The sequence below is a fragment of the Lagenorhynchus albirostris genome, chromosome 13 (genome assembly GCF_949774975.1).
Source record: "Lagenorhynchus albirostris chromosome 13, mLagAlb1.1, whole genome shotgun sequence".
Taxonomy (NCBI): Eukaryota; Metazoa; Chordata; class Mammalia; order Artiodactyla; family Delphinidae; genus Lagenorhynchus; species Lagenorhynchus albirostris.
In genome coordinates, this window is record NC_083107.1 from 11,417,522 (window position 1) to 11,441,140 (window position 23,619).

Genomic DNA, 23,619 nt, shown 5'->3' on the forward strand with positions numbered 1-23,619 from the left:
CAGTGTAATTGGGTTGTTTTGTACTTAGGACTGTAAACCTTAAGCCTGACATGTTTCTAGGATGGTATACTCATTGTGAACATTCAGGAGATACCCTCCATGGATTCTCTAGTTAGAAGAAGATACATTTCTCAGACTTAAAAGAATAAAAGACCCTCTTGGGGGTTTCTTGATTTGGAAATAGTCTGTAGTTCTATATAAATAATTATGAAGAGCCCTCTGAAAACCCTGGACTTCTGCTGCTGTAGGGATAATTTAGTGAGAGAAGAAACTGTTCTTGTCTAGAAAATAATTGACCTCTGAAGCCCTTTTAAACTCTAATTGTTTTTTTTTTTAATTTATTTATTTATTTTTGGCTGTGTTGGGTCTTCGTTGCTGTGTGCAGGCTTTCTCTAGTTGCGGCGAGCGGGGGCTACTCTTCGTTGTGGTGCATGGGCTTCTCATTGCGGTGGCTTCTCCTGTTGCGGAGCCCGGGCTCTAGGTGCGCGGGCTTCAGTAGTTGTGGCACATGGGCTCAGTAGTTGTGGCTCGCAGGCTCTAGAGCACAGGCTCAATAGTTGTGGCGCACGGGCTTAGTTGCTCCATGGCATGTGGGATCTTCCCGGACCAGGGCTCGAACCTGTGTCCCCTGCATTGGCAGGCGGATTCTTAACCACTGCGCCAACAGGGAGGTCCCTCTAATTCTTTTTATGATACTATATAATTTGTTAGGATTTTATTCATTATATTGGTTATAAGGCTGAAGTAAGCATTAATATTACTGAAGTAAGCATAATGATTTTATGGAGATAGCATTTCTTAGTTTTTATGTTTCTCGGAAAAACATGTGCTTATTCATTTGGAAGACTTACTGGTTGGAAAGATTTCATTAGTACTTGTCATTATGTACTATTTGAATGGGAAATCTGTATGTTTAGCAGAAAATTAACTTTTCTTGTTTGAATTGTCCTTATTATAGGATTGGATGGAACGCTGGATCGATGATGCGTTTTGGAGCTTCCTTTTTTCCCTTATCCTTGTTGTAATAATGTTTTTGTGGAGACCATCAGCAAACAATCAGAGGTACCTAACATAGGAAAGTTCAAATTTGGCAAGGATTTGTTCATCATCTGCTACAATGTTAAAACAGCATTTATAGAAACTGGAGAGGTAGTCCTTGCTGTTAAAGAGTGTACATACAGTCAAGTGGGGAGACAAATGTAGCAAAAGCAAGACAGTGAAATAAGAGATACATAAGCCCAGCGGGAAGGTGGAAGAGGGGTCCGTGAAAAGGCAGCATTTATGTTACACCTTTAGGAAAGGAGTAGGACAGTGACTGGCTGACTTGCGAAAGAGTGCAGGTTTTCTAGGAGTAGCGGGAACAGACATGGCATACATTGGAGGCCAACAAGCCATACAGTTTGGTTACTACCCTTACACTGGTGGGACATAAAGCTGGAAAGGAAAAGTGGGAGCAAAATCGTAAAGAGCTTGAATGCGAAATCCAGAAACTTGTACTTTACACCACATGTGACAGGAAGCCCCACAGCTTCCCTTGCCTCATTCCTCTTCCCCAAGCAAAGCACTGTTAAGTTTCTTCCTTCTAGGAAAAAATGAAAAAGTATATACTAGTGTGTGTGTTTCTCTCTCTCTTTAAAATTATACAACAACATGCAAATCAACTATACTTCAATAGAAAATTTTTTGATTAAAAACAGATTTAAATATTATACAACAACAATGATAGTACATACATACATATATACACTATTCTGCACTTTCTTTGTTTAAAATGTGTCTTTCCTTATCATCTTGTATAGACCTACCATATTACTTTTAATAGCTTTCTGGCATTTCATATGATTGTAGCATAATTTATATAAGCAGTCCCTAATTATTAGACACTTAGTTTCTAGTTTTGTTGCTATTATCAGCAGTGCTTTTTTTTTTTTTTAAATCAGCAATGCATTTTGAATGCTGTTGGACCCAGTAAATGTGGCTTGAGTGGTGTGCTTTATTTTCACCAATCAGGTTAGCAATTTCTTTTTGTTAGGAGATAAGTAAAAATAGTGGGCAGGGAGGTAAACCTGACATGGAGAAAAAAGTAGAGCAGAAAATTCCCTTCCCTGAGCATTCGATATTTCAAAGTTGCTTCCAGAGAAATTTGATCCATCGATGCTTTTACCAACGGGTCTGGGAACCCCAGTTTCAGTTTCTTCACAGTAACCTTTGCTGATTTGAGAGTAAAATAATTAAATTTTTATCATTTCAATTTATGGGAAACTTTTTAAGTGTATATATTTTTTAAAGTGTGTACTGACTCTTTTAGATGTAAACTGAATGTTGAACAGGTTTAAACACACTAGTAAAACTACTCCTTGTTTTTGATTTAGATATGCCTTCATGCCCTTAATAGATGATTCTGATGATGAAATTGAAGAATTCATGGTAACATCTGAAAATTTAAGTGAGTGGCATATTTTCTTATTAAATGACCATTGCATATATTGTAACAAAGAAATATTGTACCTCTACCTGTGATGCAAGGTCAGATACACTTTTTTTCCTGTAAAATATTTTTAAAACTGTATCTGCAGAAACCTCTATTATGGTAGACAGTCACAGAAGAGAAGTCAGTAATGAAATTTTCAAGATTGCTAGAATAGTTTGAGCTTTTGTTATGTGTTTGCTCTTAAAGTCTAAGTATTGAAATAGCTGCACTGTTTCCCACAAGAGTGATGTGGTATATATTGTGCTTAGCTCCTAAACAATATTCGTCTTCTTAATGATGATTGCTGAATTTCTTTGTATCACCTCTTCTTGCTCTTGAAAATTATGCACATCTGTAATTTCCCGGTCATGCCCAAAGCATTTCTAATTATGGTTTTAGTGCTTTAGTTTTCATCTTTCTATTAATTTATAATAAGTGTCTTATCATTTTATTAATTTTACCAAAACACTGTAATTAAAGCATTTGTTACGGCAACATAAGTATGTAACTCAGATGTAAAGAGCAATTTTATCTTTATTCCATTCTTCCTTCCTCTTACTTCGGTTTCTCTTATTAGTAACAATTCTTTTTCACAATTTTTTTTTGTTTCTCTACTGTGAAAATTTTATAATCTACCCAGTCAGCAAAATTTGCAACATAATCAGTGTGTCTTCAGTGTCCACACTTCCTTTTACCTCCTCTCATCAGATTATCACCTACAACTAATTCTTTCATGTTTTTCTGACTTTTCTATTAAGAAAAGAAATCTGCAAAACTTATTCACAGCAGAGATATTAAAATTCAGTGTGTTAGTTCTGGCTCCAATAATGATGGAATGAATTGTTCGGGGCTCATCTTCCTGCTGATAGCTAGAATAAACTCTGGACAGATTTTTTTTTTTTTTAATTAACTATTGGAGGCACTGGAGAGCAAAGAAAAGCAGGCAGAAACTGGAGGAGATTTCACTGTTAAAAGAAGAGAACCATGAAAGAAGAGTTCATGCCCAGTCAATGAGACAGCACAGTGGCCTGAGCACAAGCAGACAGGTATAATCTTACTGATGCAAGGAATTGGAGAGTGAAATTTGGGGCTGTAAGAATGTCTGGAGATTGATGGAAGAAATCCAGAAAAGAGAGAGCCACAAAGGGGGAAATTCGAAAGTCTATAGTCTCTCTAGTCTTATCTGAGACCTGAACTGGGTATGTGCAAACTGAGACTCCAAGAAGCCAGGGGGAAAACAATAGCTATTAGGCTAAGAAGCGGAACAGAAATTTCAGCAGCTGCCACAGCAGAGTTTGAACTTCAAATCTCAACAAGTTAAAAGTGCTTTCCATTAAAACCCCAGAAGGGCCACTCCTTAGAAGTAAAGACCACAGTCTAGGACCACTGAAATTTACCCTAGGACTAAAGCTAAACTGAAATAAACCCTAATCAAATCTAAAAGCATATCCCCAAAAGATCAGAGTGATCTAGCAATAATTTGAATTGCCTGCTAGAACAAAACACAACACTTCCCAGAGGAAGATAAGAGAATCCAGTCTATAAGATACCATTCTCAATGTCCAGTATACAATGATAAATTACTAGACATAGGATGAAACTGGAAGCCATGATCCATAGTTGAGGGAAAAATCAGTAAGATCAATCTAGAGGTGGCCCAGATGTCACAGTTAGAGTTGAATAAAACCATCGACCTAATTGACTTGATTGATATTTATAGAACATTGCATTTAGCAACCAGAGAATAAAGGTTCAAGTCTGCGTTGAATAAGATAGACCATATGTGTGGCCATTAAAAATGTCCCCATATATTTCAATGGATTGTAATCATACAGAGTATGTTTCTGATCACAGTGGTTAAATTAGATGCACAGCTGTAAGATATCTACAAAATAATCAGATGTTTAGAAATTAAGCAATAATTTCTAAGTAACTCGTGGATTGAAGGAATATTAAAAAATATTTCATGCTAATGATAATAAAAGCATAACATGTCACATTTTACAGGATGCAGCTAAACCAATTCTTAGAGGAAAATTAATAGCTTTAAATGCCTATATTACCAAGAAAACATTGATAATATGTTTCCATCTTGAGAAGCTAGAAAAAGAATGGCAAATTAAACTTGGGGTAATTAGAAGGAAGGATATAATAAAGTTGTGTCTACACCAATGAAATCGAAAACGGGGAAATAGGGAAAATAAGCAAAGCCAAAAGTTTTGCTTTGAAAGTTTCTTTGAAAAGATTAATAAAAATTGATTAACCTCTAGGTAATCTAAACCAGAAATAAAATATAACAAGGCAAATTTCCAACATTGGAAAGATAGGGCGGACATTACTACAGCAAGAAAGGGTAAGTAAGAAGTTATTATGAACAAATTGGGCATTTGGATAAAATGAACAAATTCCTTGAGAAATACACTTAAGAAACTACCCTAATCTTAATTCTAACCCTATGCCACTAATTGGAATAGCCATACATTTATTAAAGAAATTGGGTTTGAAATTTAAAATCTTCCCATAAAGTTCCAGACCCAGATGGCTGGCTTCACTAGTGAATGCTTTCAAATACCTAAGGAAGAAATATTCTAATCTTAGGCAACTCTTTAGCATATAGAGGAGGTGACAGAATGGGAGAAAAGATTTACAAATGAAGCAACTGACAAAGGATTAATCTCCAAAATTTACAAGCGGCTCATGCAGCTCAATATCAAAACAACAAACAACCCAATCCAAAAATGGGCAGAAGACCTAAATAGACATTTCTTCAGAGAAGATATACAGATTGCCAACAAATACATGAAAGGATGCTCAACATCACTAATCATTAGAGAAATGCAAATCAAAACTACAATGAGATATCATCTCACACCAGTCAGAATGGCCATGATCAAAAAATCTACAAACAATAAATGCTGGAGAGGGTGTGGAGAAAAGGGAACCCTCTTGCACTGTTGTTGGGAATGTAAATTGATACAGCCACTATGGAGAACAGTATGGAGTTTCCTTAAAAAACTAAAACTAGAACTACCATACGACCCTGCAATCCCACTACTGGGCATATACCCTGAGAAAACCATAATTCAAAAAGAGTCATGTACCAAAATGTTCATTGCAGCTCTGTTTACAATAGCCAGTACATGGAAGCAACCTAAGTGTTCATTGACAGATGAATGGATAAAGAAGGTGTGGCACATATATACAAGGGAATATTACTCAGCCATAAAAAGAAACGAAACTGAGTTATTTGTAGTGAGGTGGATGGACCTAGAGTCTGTCATACAGAGTGAAGTAAGTCAGAAAGAGAAAAACAAATACTGTCTGCTAACACATATATATGGAATCTAAAAAAAAAAAAAAAGTCATGAAGAACCTAGGGGCAAGACGGGAATAAGGCACAGACCTACTAGAGAATGGACTTGAGGATACGGGGAGGGGGAAGGATAAGCTGGGACAAAGTGAGAGAGTGGCATGGACATATATACACTACCAAACGTAGAATAGATAGCTAGTGGGAAGCAGCTGCATAGCACAGGGAGATCAGCTAGGTGGTTTGTGACCACCTAGAGGGCTGGGTTAGGGAGGGTGGGAGGGAGGGAGACGCAAGAGGGAAGAGATATGGGGACATATGTATATGTATAGCTGATTCACTTTGTTATAAAGCAGAAACTAACACACCATTGTAAAGTAATTATACTCCAATCAAGATGTTTAAAAAAAAAGAATATAGAGGAGGTAGGGATACTTATCTCAACAAGTTGAGATACTTCCCAACTTGTTTTATAAGGCCAGCACAGCTCAGATACCAAAATCTGACAAAGACAAAAGAAAGTTACAGACCAGTGTCACTCATGAGTAGAGACATAAAATTCATTTAAACGGACTTCCCTGGCAGTCCAGTGGTTAAGACTCTGTGCTTCCACTGCAGGGGGCAGAGGTTTGATCCCTGGTCAGGGAACTAAGATCCCACATACCACTCTTATTTTATTTTATTTTTAGTAAATAAAATCTAGAAGAATAATGAAAGACCATCATTGTCAAGTGGACTTTATCCCAGGGTTGCAAGGCCGTTTCCACATTTGAAATTCAATCAGTGTAATTCATCTAAAGAGTAAGGAAGAAAAATGACATAATTATCTCAGTAGGTGCAGAAAGACACATCACAGAATTCACCTGTTCATGATTTTTTAAAAAAGAAACCCACCTAGCAAACAAATTACAGAATAGTGTGAAAAAACTCTACAGCTAAAATCATACTTAATGGTGAAGTAGTGAATAATTTCCTCCCAAGATTGGGAACAAAGTACATGAATATCTGCTCACCACGTTGACTCAGTATCAGACAGCAGTTCCTAGCCAGTGCAGAAAGGCAAAACACAAACCAACCCAAAGAATACAAAAGACATAAAGTGTGGAAAGCAAGAAGTAAACCTGTTTTTATTTACAAACAGCAAGGTTTTGTTTTGTTTTGTTTCGGCTGTGCCGCGCGGCTTGTGGGGTTAGTTCCCCGACCAGGAATTGAACCCACGCCCTCTGCAGTGAAAGCACGGAGTCCTAACCACTGGAGTGCCAGGTAATTCCTCAGCAACGTTAAGTATGTAGAAAATCCTAAGGAGTCTATAGAAAAGAAAAAATACAGTAGAACTAATAAGTGAATAATATAACAGAATCATAGGATATATGTCCAAATACAGAAATTAGATTTTTTTTTATATAACTGGAAGTAATTGAAAAATGAAATTTAAAATATTGTTTACAGGAGCTTCAAAAAATAAAATATTTAGGAATAAATTTAATGGAAAAAAATGTGGAAAACTGCACTGAAGAATACAAAACAATGCCAAGAGAAATTATAGAATAAGTAAATGTTTATGAATTGTAACTCTCAATATTATTAAGCCATCACTTCCTCAATTGATGTGTAGATCCAGTACAGTCCCAATTGCAATTCTGGCTGATTTTTTAAAAAATGGTTAAGCTGATTTTAAAATATGTATGGAAATACAAAAGATCTGGAAGAACCTAAACATTCTTGTAGTTACAACGTAGATCTTGAAAACACTATACTAAGTGAAAGAAGCCAATTACAATAGATCGTATGTTATATGATTCCATTTATATGAAAAGTCCAGAAAAGGTAAATGCATGGAGATAGAAAATAGATTAGTGGCTGCCAGGGGCTGGTGGAAGGAGTGAGTTGGGAGTAACTGCTAATAGGTATGAGGTTTTGGTGGGGGTGTGGGTGATGAAAAGCTTCTGAAATGAACAGTGATGATGATTGCACCATTCTGTGACTGTTCTAAAATCCACTGAATTGTACACTTCAAAATGGTGCATTTTATGGTGTGGAAGTTATATCTAAATAAAATTAAATTAATGGACTTAACACTGATTTCAAGACGAAAAATTCAAGTTATACTAATCAAGACAGTGTGGTATTGGCATAAGGATACATGCATCAGTGTATGAAAATAGAGTCCCAAACATAAATAAATAAAATAAAATGAAATTTCAGACAACTTCAAAAAAATAGTCCAAAAATAAATCTGTACATATTGTTCAGTGGATTTTGTTGTTGCTGCTTCAGATTATTTTATCAATGCAATAACACTTTAAAGAATGTACTCTTACTAGCACCAGATTGATTCCAATGTAATAGGAGGTCTCTAAAGCTCTTGTTTTTAAAAGAGATATAATATTTAAATTAGCTCCAAATTGGAAACCTCATTTGTCAATTGATTTTTGACAAAGGCAGCAAGGCTTTATATGAGGAAAAGATAGTATTTTCAACAGAGTGCGGAACAACTAGATAAACACATGGGAAAATCACCTAGACTCCTGCCGTGAATATCACCTATAATTAATTCAAGAGAGATCACAGACCTAGATGTAAAAGATTAAACGATAACTCTTCTAGCAGAAAACAGGAAGATATCTTCATGACCTTGGGTTAGGCAGTTTCTTAGGACACAAAAAGCAGTTACCGTAAAATAAAAAGGTTGGTAAATTAGCCATCACCAAAGTTAAAAACTTACGTTCATCAAGAGAAACAAGAAAGTGAAAAGGCAAGGCCTAGACTGGGATGAAACCTTCTCAATACATATATCTGACAAAGAACTTGTATCCAGAATATAAGAATTCCTACAGATCAATAAAAGATAACTCAATTTGTTAAAAAAAAAAATGGAATACTTAAATAGACACTTCACCAAAGAAGACAAAGGAAAGGCCAGTACGCACATGAAAAGGTGCTCGATAATACTGGTCGTCAGGGAAACGCAAATTAAAACCAGAGTGAAATGCTACCATGTATCCACTAGCATGGTTAAAATTTAAAAGACTGGCAGCATGAAACGTGGAAGAGGATGTAGAACAGCTGGATCGCTCATACATTATGGAAGAAGTCATAAGAAGTTTTAAGAAAGCAGTTTGACAGTATCTTAAAAAGTTAAACATACACCTACCATATAGCCCAGCCATTCCACTCCAAAATATTTATCCAAAAATGAAAATGAAAGCAGATGTCCACAGAAAGACACTGTGTGCACTTTCATAGCAGCCTGATCCTTCATGGTCCAAAACTGAAATAGCCCAAATGTCTGTCAACAGATGAATGGATAAAATAATAGTGGTATACTTATACAATGGAATACTGTTTGGGAAGCAAAAGTAATCAACACTATACAACATGAATAAATCTCAAAACCTTTATGTTGAGTGAAAGTAGTCAAATCCAATGAACATTGAGTCCTTATGGTTTTATATAAGAAGTTCTAGAGCAGGCAGGAGTAAACTGTGGTGATTATGTAAATCAAAGCAATAGTTGCTTCTGGTGGGGTTGGGATTGACCAGAAAGGAATTTAAAGGGCCCTCTGTGGGGACTTCCCTGGTGGCACAGTGGTTAAGACTCTGCACTCCCAATGCAGGGGGCCTGGGTTCCATCCCTAGTCAGGGAACTAGATCCCACATGCATGCCGCAACTAAGAGTTTGTATACCATAACTAAGACCTAAAGAAAGAAAGGAAGAAAATATTAAATGAAAAAAAAGAATCCTCTGTGATGATAAAAATGTTAAATGTCTTGATTGGGATGGTAGTTACACAAGAGTTGATAAAAATCTCTTCAGACTGTACACTTAAAAGTTTGTATTTTATTTTGTATATTATACTTCAGTTAAAAAAAATCAGTGTATCACACCTTTAAGAGAAGGATCTCAAATGTTGAGATTTCAGACGCCCCATGGAAACATTTTCAGATTGAGGAACCTCATTTTCACTCATTATATCCACTTATGCACTTGATCTCATCATATTGTACCAACTGTCCTAGTTTATGGAGAAGCACTTTTTGCAAATTATTGTAGTAACAAAAGTGAATACTTATTGGACATAGACGTTATGTTTCAGGTACCTTATATACGCTAATTTGTTGAACGCTCATCAGAATTCTCTGAGGTAGACATTATTATTATTCCATTTTACGGGCAGGGACGTTGAGTCACAGAAAGTTGATTGCTTAGCTTGAGGTTACACAGATAGAGCCAGAATTCCAAGTGAAGCCATCTAGTGTCAGGACTCATGCTTTTAACCTCTCCTCTGCTAAACCTGCTGGCATAAAGAAGAGCCTTGGTCAAATACAAGGAAAATCTTTTTCTTCCCTATTTTATTTATACCATAAACACATTTTAAAAATTTATACGTTAGAGAAGTGAAAGCATGGCCAAAGGTGTGTTTTATTCTTAAATATATCGTAAATCCTGTAGATTTTTAAATCCATGAACTTTAAAATGTACTGAAACTACCTAATGTGTGCATGTATGTATGTTTGCTTGTTTATTTAAACTCCTCTAAAACTGGAATTCAGACTAGCAACTTGAGAACCTGGTTGTTTTTGTAAACAGTTATGACGTTTTTAACTTTTTCTGTCCCTCCTACATTCCCAAATGGTATATTAAAGCCAGCACCCAGCCCAAAGCTTCCACTATTAACTCTCTTTATAGGGTTATTAAATGTGAAGCTACAAAGGAAAATATTATTACTTTATAATTTTATGAATTTCTATAATGTTTCTCATTACAGCTGAAGGAATAAAATTAAGAGTCTCAAAAATGGTTTCCAATGGAACAGCTAAACCTGCTACTTCTGATAATTTTGTGAGTATAGTATATATTTAATAGCATCTCAGTCTTTAATACTTTAGAAATCTATATGAGTGTCACATTCATTGACCTTCAGGAGAACACTTTTTACTAGGTTTTTTTTTTATGAAAATAAATGTTACTAAGTAGTGATACTAGTTAAGTCTGACAACTGTACTGCTGTAAACCCTCACTTTTCATGTGCTGTCATTGGACCAGCGGCACAAACCTCACCTGGGAACTTGTTAGAAACACAGAATTTCAGCCCTACACCAGATGTACCGAATCTAAATCTGCTTTTTAACAGAATTCCGTAGGTGATTCACATGCACATTAAAGATTGAGACGCTTTCTTATAAAGTTTGTGTTAATTTTTCAGCACTTTTATGTGATTTTTGAAGCTATTTCAGATAACATTTGTTGTCTGTTGGAAAGGGACTTTTAAACCATGTAAACTTGAATAAAACGTTAAAATATTGGGTAGAGATGAGTTTTTAAATATTTTATGCATATTATTTATGCATAAAAGTGGTAATTATGAGAGTAATTAAACAAAATGGAAATGCCTACCATACAGTTTTACATTTGGCTTTCTTACAGTTACATATGTTGCGGTTAATAAGGTGTAAAAATTTATGTACGCACCTAAGTTCTGACAGGATGGATGGTGTATGAAACAGTTTCATTTGTTGGATTTGGTAAATTCTCTAATCCTTATTTTTGGTAATTAGTAATTCTTTAAAATGTGTTCTTTGAGTAGTTTTATGGTAATTTAACTAAACTTTAAAAAGTTCCACAGTTTTAATTATCTGGTGTTAAAACTATTAAAGTTTCAGCTTGCTAAGAGATTTTCCTCTCATTTTAGGGATATGTTTCAGTTTATTTTAAAGCTCAGTATTTGCACATATAGCAAGGGAAAATGTTTTCATTTCTCTAAACTGTGTAGTTAGCTCTTTTGTTTTTTTTTGTTTTTTATTTGTTTTTTGCGGTACGCAGGCCTCTCACTGTTGTGGCCTCACCCGTTGCGGAGCACAGGCTCCAGACGCGCAGGCTCAGCGGCCATGGCTCACGGGCCCAGCCGCTCCGCGGCATGTGGGATCTTCCCTGACCGGGGCACGAACCCGCGTCCCCTGCATCGGCAGGCGGACTCTCAACCACTGTGCCACCGGGAAGCCCAGCTCTTATTTTTTTTAGATAATTATTTTATTTTATTTTTTAATTAATTTAATTATTTTGGGCTGCGTTGGGTCTTCGTTGCTGCGCGCGGGCTTTCTCTAGTTGTGGTGAGCGGGGGCTACTCTTCATTGTGGTGCACGGGCTTCTCATTGCAGTGACTTCTCTTGTTGCAGAGCATGGACTCTAGGCTTGCGGGCTTCAGTAGTTGTGGCACGTGGGCTCAGTAGTTGTGGCTCATGGGCCCTAGAGCACAGGCTCTGTAGTTGTGGCTCACGGGCTTAGTTGATCTGCGGCATGTGGGATCTTCCTGGACCAGGGCTCGAACCCGTGTCCCCTGCATTGGCAGGTGGACTCTCAACCACTGTGCCACCAGGGAAGTCCCGTGTAGTCAGCTCTTGATCAGAACTCGGGGACCTTGTCTCTCCTTGATTGACTCATTTCTACCCAAGGTTCACTCAGAGAATTGGGGTGCCTATGAGTACTGGCTCAGTTGCTTTCTCTCTCTCTGTAAGTAAGCAAGATATAATTAATGCTAGAACCAGAGGATTCCATGTAGCCATTTTGATTTATTTTACATTATAAACCAAAATATTCAACATACCTTTTATTTTTCTTACTCCCAGTGAGATAACTGTGAGCAAGTTTCTGTTGAAAAAAAAATTTAGATACCCCAGTTGACCTCCTTTCCTTTTCTCCTACAGAAACATGAGCACTAAACACAAGTGACTGAAATAAATAGGCTTTTGTAAGGCTATCACCTTTTTCTGCTGAAAAATTATAAACTCATAAAGTGAACAGATTAGGAGGCATACTGAATGCTGGAAGCAAGAAATTAATACAAGTCAATATTCATGCTGTTTTCTATCTTATAAATCAACTCTTTGTATTTTTACTGTGGTTTTTCAAGACAGAAAAATAACACCTGTGCATCTAACCAAAACCAGAGAAGTACAAAAATCCAAGTGTTTGTTTGACTGTTTAAGAAAATACTGGCATAATTTTCGTGTGGCATAAGTGTCAACTTCTTAGGCTATGTAGAAATTAAAAGAATGTCATGCATTTGAATTTAAATGCTTAAATTATATATACATTCTATTTAAAAATTCTGCTTTCAGGCATTATTAAGCAAAAGCTAATATGTAAATATTTATTTCTACAGGATGAAGATTTGAAGTGGGTGGAGGAAAACATTCCCTCTTCATTCACAGATGTGTAAATATCCTCTGCTAAAGTTTGAATCTAAAATTTAGGCTGTAGTATAAAGGGATAATTTTCATGCTTTGTTATGTGCTTTTCAAAACTCTCACCTCTGTATGTTTTTATAGGCCCCTATCACTAGTATGTGACTGATTAACTTCATATCGAAATGCAAAGAAAACACAGCCCTGCCTTGGTCTGTCTTTCTCCTTCCTTTTTCACTGTACAACAACTCTATTAATACTCCTGCCCTATAACCAACTCCAACATTTTCTTATATAAGTTTATCAGGATCAGAATCATTTTGTTTTAACTTTATAATATGGAAGAATTCAAACTTTTTTTTTTAAACACATGTAACCATTGATACCATGTACGGTGGGGAAGCTTTTGGAGGAAAAACATGAGCATAGGAAAACGAGAGTGCAGAGGAAGCCCCTCCGGGAACTTGGAGCTATTCAGGTTCTTCTTTATCAGTGTCCTTTATGACACACAAATTCCAGATAGCTGTTTCCACGGTAGACAACAGGATAGCCAAATACGATGTTTTCACGTTATTTGTTCCTTTCTCTGCTCCCATCTACTTCCTTTTTAGATAGTTTCTGTCTAGTATGATGTCACATTTGCCTGAAGAATTTCTTTTATGTTTCTGGTCATGCAAGTACGTTGGTAATAAGTCTGTCAGGTTTTATTTGTCTGAAAAAGTCTTTGTTTTGGCTGTTTGGGAAGCTGTTTTTGCGGGTTATAGAATTCCTAGTTGACTGTTTTTTCTTTCAGCACTTCAGAGATTGTCACTTGAATGTTTTCCAGCTGTCATAGTTTTAGAAAGAAGTCTGCTGTACTTCTTCTCTGTTCCTTCATATGTTACCTGGGTTTTGTTCTGTTTTGTTTTTGGCTGCCTTCAGGACTGTCTCCTTCTCTTGGGTTTTTCTTTTCTCTCGGGTATATACCTAGAAGTGGAATTGCTAGATCGTACGGTAACTGTATGTTGAACATCTTGAGGAAGTGCCAAGCAGTTTTCCCAGAGCCGAACCATTTTATAATCCTATCAGTAATGTATGAGGGTTCCGATTTCTCCACATCCTTGTCAGCACTTGTAATTGTTCACCTTTTTGATTTTAGATCTCTTAGTGGCTGTGAAGTGGTATCTCATTGTGCTTTTGAGTAACTGAAATTTGAACTATCTTGTTGAGGGACTGGTGTTGTTTAATTAAACTGTGGTAACTGAAATTCACACATATCAGATTCATATGAGGTAAGAACTGCCTTTACGTTATGAAACTAATAGTACACTATTATACTTTTTTTCTTTTAATAGTCATAAAAGGAAAATAGGTGTATAAATATCCTTCACATGCCTTTATGATTTCTTTTTTCCTTCCTGTATATCTGAGTTATCACCTTCTCCTGTAGGTCTTTCTTTAGTGTTTCTTACAGTATGGGTCTGCTAGAAACTAATTCTTTCAATTTTATTTATGTGAAGTGTATTTGTTTGCCCTCCTGTTCAAAGGATGGTTTTGCTGGATATAAAAATCTTGATTGACTTTTGTTTGAGCTCTTCCAACACATCCCTCCAATATCTTCTGGTTTCTATTGTTTTGAAGAGAAGTCAGTTTTTAGTTGTATTGTCCTCATGTGTGTACTGTGTCATTTTTTTGCCGCTTTTCAGATTTTTTTCTTTACGTTTGGCTTTCCACAGTGTGTGTATGATGTGCCTAGGTGTGGTTTCCTTTTTGAGTATTGTTGGAATTTGTTGAGCTACTTGGATTCATATCCCCACTCCCTTTGGTCATTTTCCAGTGCCTTTAACTACTTATTTTTAATATTTTTGTCCAGGTTTTATAAATGTTTCTGTGGGAGGAATCATCTGATTTCTTTCCACCTTTACCTGCTATCTTCCTTTTTTTTTTTTACTAGTTTCTGTGTAATTCTTTTTACTTCTTTCTTTATATCATTTTCATTTTCTTAGTAGTTTTCTTGCCACATATTAAATTTTTATTTAAATTTGTTCTGCCTTGGGTGCCTTGTAATTTTTTTCTTCATTGCTGGGATGATTTTGTCTTTTTTTTTTTTCCAGAGTTTAATGGACTCTTTGAATTTCTTCCTCTTTTGTTTTTATCCATTTTTGCTCTTGGTTTTAAAATTTCTTATTGTAGTTTTTAATATCACCAAATATTCTTTTTAACTTATTTCATCTAATTTGGAGTGTTGTGTTATAGCTGTAGTTTTCTTCTACCGTAAAACACTTTGATTTTCATTTTCCTTCTTTTTTTCTTCCTGCACCATTATATGGAATTGGTTTTGTTTGTTTTTCCTATTCCTAGGCATTTGGTAGTGAGAGTTCCTAGTCTGAGTGCTTTCTTCCATCAGTTGCATAAATTATAGTTTTATTTAAGGAGAATGTTGATGGGATGGAGTTATGGAGAGAGGGAGGTTGGTGGTGTCTTATTTTTCTTTTATTTCTACAAGATCTTTAATTTTCCCCTTTTACTTCCTTCTTTTTACTCATGGTGCTGCCATAGCTCTGAGGGTACCACTCTTCCATGTATCTGATTCTCCCCTGAAAACCATAATTGTTCAAGACTGCTACTTTTGGTTCCACTCAATTTAAGCCCCTTCCCTGTAGCAGATACTGTGAACTACCAAGTCACTGGCCTTCAGTCAGTATTTTGGAACTTAGTGTTGATTTTTCTTGAAGAGGTTTGTCTATACTTTGTCTAAATTCTCCTTCCCCTCTACTTTTCACAGAGTCTCTCAAACCTCTCTTTCCCCACTCTCAGTACCCATGAGCTTGCAGTGACAGCAGGGACTTTGTTGGTATTGGCATTTATTTCTCTGTTTACATATAATTTCAGGTTTGCTGTGTTCTGGTTATGCGGAAGACTGTGAGTTGTGTGTGGTTTTGTTTGCAATCCTTAGGGACTTCATGGAATTTTGAGCAAGGGTGTGTGGAGAGATTCAGATTAGGTGGCAACCGTTATCTTCCAGATTTGGAAATTCACTACTGAGTACTTTAGAAGGAAATCACCTAAGTAGAGTAACCTCATACTATGCCACCACTTCTTGGTGGAAAGCAATAAGGCTCCTGGGCAGTTCTCCTTATGTCTTAGAGACTCATTACTCTCTACAATTTCTTTCTGTAAGTAGAATGTCTGCCTGATTACAAAAATTCCTCTGGAATATAAAAGAGCAAAATGTCTTCTTTTATGTTCTCATGAACCATTTATGTGAAATGAGTAGAATTGTACAATCCAAGATAGCTTCCAGCATTTTAGGTTCTTAGGAACCTGTGTGTCCATTCTGAAAACTTTAAACACAAGAAGTTTAGCACAACGCTACCCAAAATTCATGTGCAATTTGCGTGGCAAGTTTAGAAACCGGACTTCATGTACAGGTAAACACTTCTTTATACATCAATAGAAGTGGACCAAAACTTTTGCAAGTCATAGGACAATTTAAACAGATCATGAATAACCATATGATCTAATGTGTTATGTGATATTCGTATGGTATTCATTATGGCTTTTCTGTGTCTCTGATAAACCAGAAAGACCAGCTTAGCATAGTTCTCCTTCCTCTTCAATGCGCTGAGTCCATCTTAATAAGTTTTAAATAGTCATTTACCTCACAAAAGGAACCATTTTGGAGATTGCAGTGTTTATCTCTAAACGAGGTGCTAAGCACTCAATGGGCTGTCTTCTGGGCTCCCAAGGTTCTGGATCATCTTTCCCTAAAAATCCCTGGATTTCCCTTAATATTATTCCAAGCCATATAAGTTGGCTCCTTCCTCACATCTAGCGAGGCCCCGACTTCTCTTTCTTCTGTCTCCACCATGGGCTGCACTCTTAGTAGCATCCTCTGGACTGTGCGTTGATGTGACTTTCATGTTGTGACCTTGGCATGCAGACCCTTTAGGCTCTCCCTCTCAGTGCTCCATTGCACATCGAAGCTCTACATTTGTCTTTTTATCCGTATAATCTTTCCCGAGCAAAGGTTCTGTTGCATAACTTTTTCTCTCTTCAGTATCCTTCACTGGTTTATGTCCAGTCAGTGGTAACAATGACATAGGATTAAACAAATACTTGATACCATAAATACCACCTTTCATAATATGTTTACTCATCCATCTTTTTAAAAATAGGTATATCTTTTAATTAAATTTGTGTTTATTTAAGATGTACAACATGATAATTTGATATATACGTACGTAGTGAAATGATTACTACAGTCAAGCCTATTCATCCCTCTTAAGTTCTCACAAAAGTACATGACATGTGGGTTTTCAAATTAGATAGCACATCACTAGTCAAGGTATTTGTCCAACTATTCAAAGTAACAAATAACCAGGGGCTTAAAAAACAAAGATATAATTGGATGCCCACTGTGTTTGGAATTATTCATTCATCATGGTTTAGTCCTTGATGTTCTTCCAGCATACTAGCCTCTAGAATTGCTGATTTTTGTTGTTGTTTCCATTTTGAAGTTATAATTATTTTCATATATCAGCTAATTTTTTAACTGAAAGTTTTGAAGTATAGCACCCATTCTGGAAAGTGCACAAATTCTAAATAAGTATATAGCTCAGTAAATTTTTAATATAAGCATACTCATGTAACCCGCACCCAGATACCCAGATCAAAAACTGGAACATGGGCTTCCCTGGTGGCGCAGTGGTTGAGAGTCCGCCTGCCGATGCAGGGGACACGGGTTCGTGCCCCAGTCTGGGAGGATCCCACATGCCGCGGAGCGGCTGGGTCCATGAGCCGTGGCCACTGAGCCTGCGCGTCCGGAGCCTGTGCTCCGCAACGGGAGAGGCCACGACAGTGAGAGGCCCGCATACGGCAAAAAAAAAAAAAAACAACAAAAACCTGGAACATCACTAATACCCTAAAAACCATCTTCTTGTTTTCCTCCCAAATCGACCCCAAAGCTACTGCTGTGCTGATGTCTGTAACTGTAGATTACTTGTGTCAGTTTTTAAAATTTGATCCCTCAATAGTTTATACCTCTTTGGGGGGCTGTATAGTATTCCAGTTTACCTATTTGGGGCCTGTTAAGAACAACACTGCTATGAATATTCTTCTCCGTGTCTGTTGGCAACACTAGGTATCACTTCTGTTGACTTGTCTTCCAGGAGTGAGACTTGGTGGATCACAGGATATGCTTATATTCAGCCTTGTAGATACACTGCTTTTTAATAACATTGTCAACTTTTTTTTTTCTTTTATTTCAGAGTTCTTCCAGTATTAGTGGATTCAGATGAGGTAAAATATATTTTTGCTTATGTCTTGGAGCTGTTATTTTCACAAGGTAGAAATGTATTTCAAAAGAAGCTCTGAAAGTTACTTTTGCAAATGATTACAAATTGAGCGGATTGAAAGACTGCGTTGAGTTGTGGGTAAAGTTTTAAGGAACTGGATCCTCATTTAAAACAGGAGCAAGATAAATGCTTATTGGTGTGAAAGGAGGGAAGAATCCTTCTATGAGGTTCTGAGTCTATGATTTTCTAACATCTTAAGATGTAAGAGTTTAGAAGACTTCAAGGTGGCGGTTTGTCTAAATCAATCTCTTATGTTTGTAGATATTTTCCTGGGGTATTAAATAAAGTTTCTAACTGAGTTACATTTACTAGGTAGGAAATGTGAATAGACGATGTGGATTTAGGAAGGTTTTTGGGGGGAAAAAATTAGTTATAGATCATCTGGACACTGCAGGGTGGCCCAGGACAGGAAGACGTCTGAAGTGCAAGGATTAAAGGATGGACGTGGGGACCACCAGTTTATCCAGAGGAAGAGTAGCGGGAAGTGAGTGGTAGCTAAGGAGTAATTTACGTGGTGGCCGTAGAATATGAGAGAAGCTACAGCTCTGTTCATTGAAAGGTCAGGGAGAAGACTGGCATCAGCGCGGGCATTTGGCCACAGTGGGATGGGAAGTTTTGAGGAGGCTGCCGTGTATACGCACCTTGCTACAAAACCATTGAACTCCAGGATTTATAACTCTATGCAAAGATATACCCTGGAATTACTTTTAAAAGGGCATTTGTAGTATTCATTTGATAAATAACTGATTTGTAATTTCAAAAAATACCTAAAGTAGTAGAGTCAGGCAAATCCCTGGATGAGCTCTATGCCTAAGAAATCCATTTTAGCTCTGTCCCTGCCTCACACTGGTGATTCTGAATTAGAAATGTTACAGTTTTCTGAGCTTAACAGATAATTGATTACACTCCATTACTGGAAGTCTGGATTATATGGTTTTCATTTTCCATATCTAATATTTCTGTGTGTATCGTGGCGTGTACCCCACAAAATCGTGACTACTTCGTAGAGACGCTGTAGAGAATTCTGTTAGGACCTGGAAGGGGCATCAACATTTTGATGAATAACTTCCCTTTTTTTTAAAGGAAATTATGACCAGATCTGAAATGGCAGAAAAAATGTTCTCTTCAGAAAAAATAATGTGATTGGAACCCACATAAATGAAGCTTACATAACAGTGAAGGACTTCCTCAAGACTAAAAGAGAACTCTGTTTTGATACAGTACAATAAGTTTTTATTGCATGATCTTGGAAATCTATGTACTAAAACTAAGAATTCAGATGGTGGGAGGGTTCTGCAACCCTTATTAAGCTGACTCTTGAATCCAGTTTAATGTCCATTAAATTGCCTAGACTTGGCAATGACCTGAGAGAAGTATTATAATAAAGATAGGTGCCCAAATGCCCTTAGCTGATGGGTGGCAGGCGTGTGGGTTTGGGTTCTCTTTTTTATTTCCTGGAAAATATGACAATTTAAAACACCTTTTTTTTTTTTTTTTTTTTGCGGTACGCGGGCCTCTCACCGCTGTGGCCTCTCCCGTTGCGGAGCACAGGCTCCGGATGCGCAGGCTCAGCGGTCATGGCTCACGGGCCTAGCTGCTCCGTGGCATGTGGGATCTTCCCGGACCGGGGCACAGACCCGTGTCCCCTGCATCGGCAAGCGGACTCTCAACCGCTGCGCCACCAGGGAAGCCCTAAGACACCTTTTTTACATCAACACTCCTACTGTTCTTCCACTGACCTTTGTTTGATTCAGGTAATGTGATTCTTCTGAGGTAAAGCAGTGTCTCCACCTCTTGGGTTTATAGTTACTAGATGCAATAATAATTCTCTTTGATTTTCATGCTGAAGCAATTTGATAAGAAGTAGAACTTGCTTAACGTTGGAACATAAGGATGTTTATATGGTTAGGTTTGCTCTGTGTGTGTGTGTGTATGCACATCTGCACAAAGCCCTTGTGTGTAATTATCACCACACACATCAAATCATAGCATTGGTCTTTTCTATCTGAGCTCAGGGGAGCACAGTACATGGAGACAGGTTACTTCCAAAGATCTGCTCTGCCGCTGTCCCCTCCCTCAGGCCAGATATCTGTGTGCTGCTGCTGAATGCCTGGGGCAGGTGGGGTCCCCTGGCCACATGGCTCCACCAGAGCACTTCCTCCCTGGCGAGCTGGGAGGCTCATACCAGTGAACCTTGAGGAAACAAGAACCTTCTATGTAATCCTAGCATATTTGGTTTCATAAAAAACTATATATTTAACTGCATAGTACATCACTATTAATCTTGTAACTAATTTTTTAACCTTAAACCATGTTTTATACATTATTTTGTTACATTATATATGTAATGTGTAATTTGAAATTAAAAAAAAATTTTTTTTAATGCAGAACGTTCTAAACTTGAAAAGCAGTTGAATATAGTATGATGAAAATGGTGAATGTTTTGCTGCTCTCCTGACCAAAGATACAGCCTAGTGAACATTTAGAATAGGAATTAAAGTTAGAATCCTGTATGTCTTTCTTTGAAGGAGTTCTAACCTTGTGAGTTGAGGATGACTTCAGAGGTTTTTTTTGCGGTACACGGCCCCTCCCACCGCGGAGCACAGGCTCCGGACGCGCAGGCCCAATGGCCATGGCTCACGGCCCAGCCGCTCCGCGGCATGTGGGATCCTCCCGGACCGGGGCGCGAACCCGCGTCCCCTGCATCAGCAGGCGGACTCCCAACCACTGTGCCACCAGGGAAGCCACCAGAGTTTTTGATTAAGCCTTAAATTCTTAACCAGTACAAGCACTTAAATCATAACCTTTCATTGATTTTTTTCATTGTGAAGCCACAAAACAAAATGATTTCTTTCAAAAGCCTGCGTTATGAATTGCCTTCTCATTTTCTCATTTCATAGGAGTTAGTAAAAAAGCTTTCTAGGGCTTCCCTGGTGACGCAGTGGTTGAGAGTCTGCCTGCTAATGCAGGTGACATGGGTTCGAGCCCTGGTCCAGGAGGATCGCATGTGCCACGGAGCAACTAGGCCCGTGAGCCACAACTACTGAGCCTGCGCGTCTGGAGCCTGTGCTCCGCAACAAGAGAGGCCGCGATAGTGAGAGGCCTGCGCACCGCGATGAAGAGTGGCCCCCGCTTGACACAACTAGAGAAAGCCCTCGCACAGAAACGAAGACGCAACACAGCAAAAATAAATAAATAAATTAATAAACTCCTACCTGCAACATCTTCTTTAAAAAAAAAAAAAAAAAACTTTCTAGTAGTAATGCCTCTTGAAAGATACTTTCAAATTTATTTGCAGTAGTAACTATTGACTGTGTTGTACTGAGAAAGGTTTGGGACATCCTTCCCAAGAAAAGAACATCTAACAGTGTGGGTTCCCTTCCTTATTTCCGTTTCTGCCACAATAATGGGCTCCCACCTACCATCTTTCCCAGCATTTATGTCCATTCTGGTTTTGGTGTATTTTACCCTCAGCCCAGTTGTTTCAGAGCTGACCAGTGCCTTCTTGTTCCTAACATTTGTGTCTAATACCAGTCCCCAGATTTTGAAGCAGGTTGATCCCCAACTCATAGGGCTGTAGTTGAATTTTGAAATGTAGAATCCTGGGTTTCCAGCTGCAGATGTTGTGGAGTGCGAGTGGAGAGTTGATGGTAACTGTGTAGTAATAAGGGAAAATGCTTCTCACATAACCTTGATAGTGTTTATAAAAACACTTCTGTCTGCAGCTGGCAAGAAAAATGATGCTGCCGGTATGGCTCAGGTGCACAGCGAAATGCAGACTTTTCTCCAAATCACAGAAAGCAGTATTTTCTCCTGATAACCTCATCAGAAATGTTTTTCAAGGGGCGTATACTGTGTCTGGCACCTTCAGTGGCAGTTGTGTTCGTTGGTGACTCGTGAGCTGAAGCGAGTGTTCCTACAGAGGGCCTCCTCGGCCCCCTCGTGTGCACAGGAGGGGCTCCCTGGGGCTGTAGCCATAGTTCTGATGAAGGACCCCAGGGAGAAGTCACACTCAGAGCCACTGTACAGCTCGTCATCCCCGCTTCTGCACAAAGTTTCCAGAAACTGGGCATCAGGCTCTTTGAGGCTGTCACATCATTTTATTCTTAGGATGCCATCAGGATGGGTTTCCCTGTTAATGCAGGGATCTGAGAATAAGAGTCCGGTTTTATGTGTTCCTAGGCAAAATGCTTAAGTGTTTTTATTATGCAGTTCATGTTAGGTTTATGTGAAGTAAGAAATCTGCTTAAAAGGGAATTTTCATGATTTGAGTTAGATTAGTATTAGTATCTGCTTTAGTGGAGCTTTAAGTTAGTTTATTTCAAAAAATAAGGAAAAATAGATGAATATGTGAATTTTTTAAGCCCAAGAGATTATGCTCCCATACTTTTTACTTTTCCTGTAAAGAAAATAATATTTAAAATCTTTCACATATCCTGCAGAGAGTACTGACTTTCCCCCTCTACGGCAGTATATTATATTTGCACTACTGTAATGTGAAGACTGAAAGTATAAAAGATATACATGTACATGAAAGTATAAAACGATTTTTATATCCTTTTTTCAAAAGGGATTTGAGTCTATTGCACTAGGCCGTACAGGACTGGTTTATGAGACGTATTATGCTAGATTTATAAGTCCCTAGTTTTGGTACTTGTGTCTTTGTATGATCAACAGCATGTTATAAGCAATACAAAACACCATGCCTTATAAGAAAGAAGTTTAACATGTTGGTTAAAGTACTAAATTACATAGCGAATGTATATAAGTGACAAAACTAGATTTAAGGAAATGTACATTATAACACAGGAGCTCAATAAGAAACTTCTTTAGAACTAGGAAAACATGTATTTGGGAAGAAAGGGGCTTAAGAAGTTATATATTTTTATTTAAAAGGTTAAATTATTGTATTATTTGGAAGAAGCTGCTCTGAATGTAGGACAAAACTATTTCAAAGATTTTTGTTTGAAAAAACTGATGTATTTTTGTGCCTTAATATTTGTTCTGACAATAAAATGCTTTCTGAAATTTTGGATGATCATTCTTTTTTTTTTTATTTTTGGCAGTGTTGGGTTTTCGTTGCTGCGCACAGGCTTTCTCTAGTTGCGGTGAGCGGGGGCTACTCTTTGTTGCGATGCACAGGCTTCTCATTGCGGCGGCTTCTCTCATTGCGGAGCATGGGCTCTAGGTGCGCGGGCTTCAGTAGTTGTAGCGCATGGGCTCAATAGTTGTGGCTCGCGGGCTCTAGAGCACAGGCTCAGTAGTTGTGGCGTACGGGCTTAGTTGCTCCACGGCATGTGGGATCTTCCCGGACCGGGG

General features: G+C 37.8%; 1 protein-coding gene across 2 annotated transcripts in view; it reads left to right on the forward strand.

The window, feature by feature from the left end:
- Positions 1-23,328, forward strand: part of TMEM87B (transmembrane protein 87B) — a 51,554-nt gene extending 28,226 nt beyond the window's left edge. The window contains exons 14-20 of one of the 2 annotated variants that reach the window (XM_060169283.1): positions 959-1,062; positions 2,373-2,446; positions 10,549-10,622; positions 12,943-12,995; positions 18,214-18,244; positions 19,384-19,475; positions 21,201-23,328. In XM_060169283.1, the coding sequence (XP_060025266.1) occupies positions 959-1,062; positions 2,373-2,446; positions 10,549-10,622; positions 12,943-12,995; positions 18,214-18,244; positions 19,384-19,443 (396 nt within the window). In that variant the 3' untranslated portion in view covers positions 19,444-19,475; positions 21,201-23,328. Of the gene's footprint in view, positions 1-958; positions 1,063-2,372; positions 2,447-10,548; positions 10,623-12,942; positions 12,996-18,213; positions 18,245-19,383 lie in introns of both variants that reach the window. The other variant, XM_060169282.1, reaches the window with a different exon arrangement.
- Positions 23,329-23,619: the final 291 nt, after the last annotated feature.